At 32.0% G+C, this 5,583-nt stretch overlaps 1 protein-coding gene across 1 annotated transcript; it reads left to right on the top strand.

The window, feature by feature from the left end:
• Positions 1-466: 466 nt before the first annotated feature.
• On the top strand, positions 467-2,644 carry LOC102628697 (probable xyloglucan endotransglucosylase/hydrolase protein 32). The gene is made up of 4 exons (XM_006491596.3): positions 467-715; positions 800-900; positions 1,031-1,248; positions 1,982-2,644. Exons 1-4 carry the CDS (start codon positions 517-519, stop codon positions 2,343-2,345), a joined length of 882 nt encoding a protein of 293 aa, XP_006491659.1. The 5' UTR covers positions 467-516; the 3' UTR covers positions 2,346-2,644.
• The last annotated feature ends 2,939 nt before the right edge of the window (positions 2,645-5,583 follow it).

The following is a 5,583-nucleotide window of genomic DNA, read 5'->3' on the forward strand; positions in this document are numbered from 1 at the left end:
TACTTATTACGTGGCCTTATGCCATAGGATGTGTCTACAATACAGTGGTTTTCAGGCATACTGCCGAATCAATTCTTTGATTAAAAGAAAATTTTAAATTTTAAATTATACCCTCAAATATTTGTTTTTTGACCTCAAATACTCATATGCGACACATAATTTATCATAAATTGTAGGTCAAAAATAAAAAAAAACTTGACAGATGAGACCAAGAACTTTGGTTCCAGAAAAGAATGAAGGGACTGGATACTATTTAACCATTCTCTATGATCTGTTACTCTAACGATTGAATGTATCTCTAATTACAATCAGTTTTACATAGACTTTTGAGATTAGTTACTTTGCATCCTTCTTCTTTACCCTTTTGAAAAGGGACCCACTAATCTTCTTATTAATAACAACTGTACTGCCATACTCTTATTTCCTCCATAGGCATATTGCCCTCTGCTCTCACCCTGCATTTATAATCACTCAATCATTCTTCTTCTCAATACATTTTCTATTTTTTTTTTCAACATGGCTCTCTTCCTATTACTTATTCTCAGCAGCCTCATTTTCCCTTCAAGCTTTGCTTATTGGCCACCTTCACCTGCCTACTGGCCAAGTTCCAAGTTCAGCTCTATGAGTTTCTACAAAGGATTCAGAAATCTCTGGGGTCCTCAGCATCAAAGAGATGAACAAAATGCATTAACAATCTGGCTTGATAGTTCCTCAGGTTTCTATTTACACATTTATCCCTTTTTTTTTTCCTTTTGTTAATGCTGAAATACCGGGGCTTCTGATTGATTCCTGACAACAGGAAGTGGGTTCAAATCAGTGAAGCCTTTCAGGTCTGGCTATTTTGGAGCATCCATTAAACTTCAACATGGTTACACTGCTGGAGTCATAACAGCATTTTATGTGAGAACATGAACTAGCTAATTAATTTTTAAACATTTTTCTATTCTTTTCTTTTCTGATAACATAATTTCTTAAAATAAAAATGTGATTTATGAGCTAAAATTAATATTGGTTTCATTTTACTTTATAGCTATCCAACAATGAAGCTCATCCAGGTCGGCATGATGAAGTTGACATTGAGTTTCTTGGAACAACATTCGGGAAGCCTTATACTTTACAGACTAATGTTTACATTAGAGGAAGTGGTGATGGGAAAATTATTGGGAGAGAGATGAAATTTCATTTATGGTTTGATCCCACAAAAGATTTTCACCATTATGCTATTCTATGGAGTCCTAAAGAGCTCATGTAAGTTATATCTTTAATTTTAAAATGGATAAAATATAACTCAAACTACCATGTAATTATGTAGCTGTCTATTTTGAGAACAGTATTCTAAGATAAAAGAGATAAAATTATGTGTTGATCAAAGAATTCCTAAAAGTCAAAATAAACGGTAAGACGGTTTTAACCAAAATTTTTTACTTTAAATTTCAATACAAAATTTTTATGATTTAAAATTTATGTCAAAACTTTAACTTCAATTATTAATTCTTCCATCATTCTAAGTGTAAAAAATAATTTTTGTGTTTTGTAAATCTTATTAAAAAAATAAAACTATTTTTCTTTTTTGGACCTATAAAGAAATAGAACATACTTCCAGATGGTAGTGAACCTTATTAGCTTTTAAAGTCATAACAAGTAATGCTTGCTATCCTTGGCCTTAAGACATCAAACAAAAAGGAAAATAAAAAGGATAAATAATGCTTGAATAACATCATTTTGCTTAGATTTTTCTTTTAAGGGTTGTTTCTTTTTCTTTGGCTGAACAGTATTATGGCTGCTTTAATTTTTTGGCTTCAATGGTTAATGCATATGACCATGACTTATCAATAGCAATGTACAATCCTTCAATAAATACCAAAAAAAGGACAAATTATCTGATATTGATAAATAATATAAAAAGTGCAGCAACAAATTTTTATAATATAAAAAGATGCGGCTGAATTTAATTAATTTAATGATGTTAACGCTACTGCAGATTCTTGGTTGATGATGTACCCATAAGGAGGTATCCTAGGAAGAGTGCAGCAACATTTCCCCTAAGGCCAATGTGGGTATATGGTTCAATATGGGATGCCTCATCTTGGGCTACTGAAGATGGAAAGTACAAAGCTGATTATAGATACCAGCCATTTGTTGCAAGATATACCGATTTCAAAGCATGTGGTTGCACAGCCTATGCGCCAGCTTGGTGCCGCCCGGTCTCCGTCTCTCCGTTTCACTCCGGTGGGCTAAGCCGGCAACAATATTGGGCAATGAGATGGCTTCAAAGCCATCATTTGGTCTATGACTATTGCAGGGATCAAAAGAGAGACCACTTCCTAACACCTGAATGTTATTGAAGTCATTACTTCGTTTCCATAGCAGCAAAAAAGAAAAAAAAATGATCACTTAATTTTAAGTTGATAAGTTGACTTGAAGAGGTTTCTTGTGAGTTTAGAGATTGGTTGAATTTTATTTATTAATGATTCTCTTATTGTACAAAAATTGGTAGAAAAATAATACAAAATATGAGTGGGGAAGAGCAATAAATTAAGGAGAGAAGGAAAACAAAATGATGAATGCAGCCAAAGGCCACAAAAAAGAGAAGGATATGGGCCATGCTGCTTGTGTTTTCTCTTGTCATGTTTAAATAAAGTAATAGCATTTTCTTGATTCTTTTTCTTTTTTCTTTTTAACAATGTTTTTGAGCTGCCATGAAGTATTGGGGCGCTTCATGAGAGGTGATGTTGTGAAGGGAAATGTAAAATGTAAATGGAACAATTCTCAATAATTACTCACAGTAATCACTCACTCAAGGACATGATTATGTTGGGAATCTTGAAACTCATTTGAAAAGTCTTGAATATTTTGTATGTATATATTTTATTTGTTAGATTTTATTAGTAATATGTTATAAATATAAATGCACACAGGAATATATTGGAAAAATAAAATATACAACAAAAGCAGCAACAAAAAATTAATCACCAAATTTTGCGGTTTATTTTGAGGAGCGCGTTAAAATTTCTTAAACAATATATATTATCACATGAGCCATTGATTGACCACTTACACGTGAATGAAGAACCATTAGTTTTTCTTTCAATTTTCAAACCTAACTTGGGATTTAATCATTTAAGTTATGAATAGAGATAATGATTAGAGAAAACAGAAGGGATCAAAGATTATTGTCTCGTTTCTGCCAATCAAACAAGATATGATTTTTAAATGTCAATAGAGATGCTTTATGCAACAATAATGCCAAAAAAAGCCCATAATATAATGACCAACTGAAACAGATGGAAGATGATAGAATGCTGCAAAACCGAAAAAATACATGGCTAAGCCAAACTCCAAAGTTTCAAATCTTATCAATCTAACCGGTTAGTTCTTTTTGGCACAATCTTTTTTCCCTAAAAAGTAGTCAATTTTGCTAAAGTAATCGAATTGGTGAAATTACATAGGGCCAGTTTGGGATTGCGGAGGCTGATAAAATAAGTTGCTTGTGCTGTGCAGATCAAATAAGTTGCTGATTAAAAAAGTAGCTTGGTGTTTGGTAAACTATGTTATTGCGGTTGCTGTGAGTTCGAAAAGTAGAGTATATGCGTTTGGTAAATCTCGTACAAAAGTGCTGTTTTATTATATAATGACCAAAATAGACATACATTGTAATAGCTTTTTATTTTATGTTTAATAAATTGTTTAGACATATTTTTTTCTTAAATATGTAAAATTACAGTAAAAAACTCAATTAAGAAAAATATGAAGAACTTCATAGTCTGTTCCATAAAATATGATAAAAATTTATACGTCTACATAATCTAAATAAAATAAAAAGTAATATATATTACATTCACAATAAATTTCTTGCAATAAAATTTCTCAAATTTTCAATTTCTTAGGATCCAGAGTCATTAATATTGTGATACTAAATTGTGGTGGTAACTAAATTGTGACGGTAATATCTAACGATTTATATATTAGGGTTTATGTATAAGTAAGATATAATTGTCTTTTTATTAAAATACAACGGTTATAATAGGCATTTTAAAATAGCCTAGTAGCTTATTGAATAAGCTGCGTATGAAAAGCAACCATGTACCTACTTTTAAAAGCTGTAGACGAAATAGAGAAAATTATGAAATAAGCTGCTTTTACAAAATTTACCAAACACTATTTTTATTAAAAATTATGAAATAAGCAGCTTATTAAGTTTCAATTTCAATCCCAAACGGGGCCATAGATGCCATGATGAGCTTAAGTACACTTAAGATATCATCTACGACTAACACTCAGTTAGGATAATGCCTAACAATATAAACATTAACTCCATTTATTATGAATTTTTTAAAAATCGAACAAAAAATTATTCTACACACTAGGAGAATAAATGTTGAGTTGTATCTCATAGAATAATAATTATGTCAACCAAATAGTTCAAAATTCTCGAAACCAATTTCTTTTTTTTTTTCTTTTGGTAACCACCAAGATGGTAGGGAGTTAGGTTGGATCCCTACCAATAATATAAATCAACTAATAAAAAAAATGAGGGGATATAATCCAAAACCTCCCAAGAAACGCAAAAATAGCAAGCAATATACAAAAGGTCCAAGCAAACAAGATGAAATTAACATTGACTAGGTGGGATCTCTAGAGCATCTAAATGAAGAATGCTAAACAGACCAGTTAGAAGATTCCCAGGACTGAAAAATCACTAACTAGTCTAATGAGTACTAACCTAGTTGGTCATAAGTCAGTAGTGGATGTATCCTTCCGAAAGACATTCCTGATAATGATAGATAGGCTAGAGGACTAGATAGAGCCATGGGAAATAGCCCAAGAAACTATAGTGTTGAATCTAACTCCACCTCAAGAGTAGAAAAACCAATCTAGGCAGCAAGATTCAAACCCTCTAAAGCAGTTCTTAGCTTAGCAAAAAGGATGTGCTGGTAAACCAAAAAGGATCATGCAAAATACCACCAATAGTATACATACTAGGATTGCCCCTCGAACAACCATCAACAGTCAACTTCCCTAGGCAATGGTCTGAAACCAATTGGTTAGTGTTTGGTTCAATTCAAAATCAAACTAAACAAAAAAAAAATTATGGTGCGCTTACTTCCTACATTGAGGAATTTGAATTTGGAATTAGAATTAAACAAATGTTTACTTGCAAAAATAAAGAAAGGAATATGGTTCATTTTGGCGGGCCCCATACCAAATTGGAAATCAGGCATGGGAGTCCAATTCCCAAGGGGTGCTTGGGAATTAGACCCCCATTCCCTAAACTCCCTACAATACACCCACTTAAGTTGCATTATTACAACTATATCCTCTTTTTAAATAATCAAAAATATAAAAATAATTGAAAATCATAGCATCCAAAATCCAAATCTCGTTGTGTAGCATGTTCTAATTGCATCGTCGGTCATCACATAGCACCATTGGTGTCTTTTACTTGCTGATTTGAAGATAAAGAAAAGGAGATGAAGAAGAAAGGATGAAGAAGAGAAAAAAATAAAACAGATGAAAAAGAAGAAGAAGTAACAAAGAGTAAGAGAAAAAGAAAAAAGAGTTTGAAGATGAAGAATGGACAAA

Source organism: Citrus sinensis, chromosome 6 (genome assembly GCF_022201045.2).
Source record: "Citrus sinensis cultivar Valencia sweet orange chromosome 6, DVS_A1.0, whole genome shotgun sequence".
Taxonomy (NCBI): Eukaryota; Viridiplantae; Streptophyta; class Magnoliopsida; order Sapindales; family Rutaceae; genus Citrus; species Citrus sinensis.

What these genes read in the sequence shown, in the direction of transcription:
- LOC102628697 (XM_006491596.3), top strand. Translation starts at nt 517, where the DNA reads ATGGCTCTCTTCCTATTACTTATTCTCAGCAGCCTCATTTTCCCTTCA. An exon ending in CTGGCTTGATAGTTCCTCAG is followed by an intron (nt 716 to 799) that starts GTTTCTATTTAC and finishes TCCTGACAACAG; the next exon opens with GAAGTGGGTTCAAATCAGTG. An exon ending in TGGAGTCCTAAAGAGCTCAT is followed by an intron (nt 1,249 to 1,981) that starts GTAAGTTATATC and finishes ACGCTACTGCAG; the next exon opens with ATTCTTGGTTGATGATGTAC.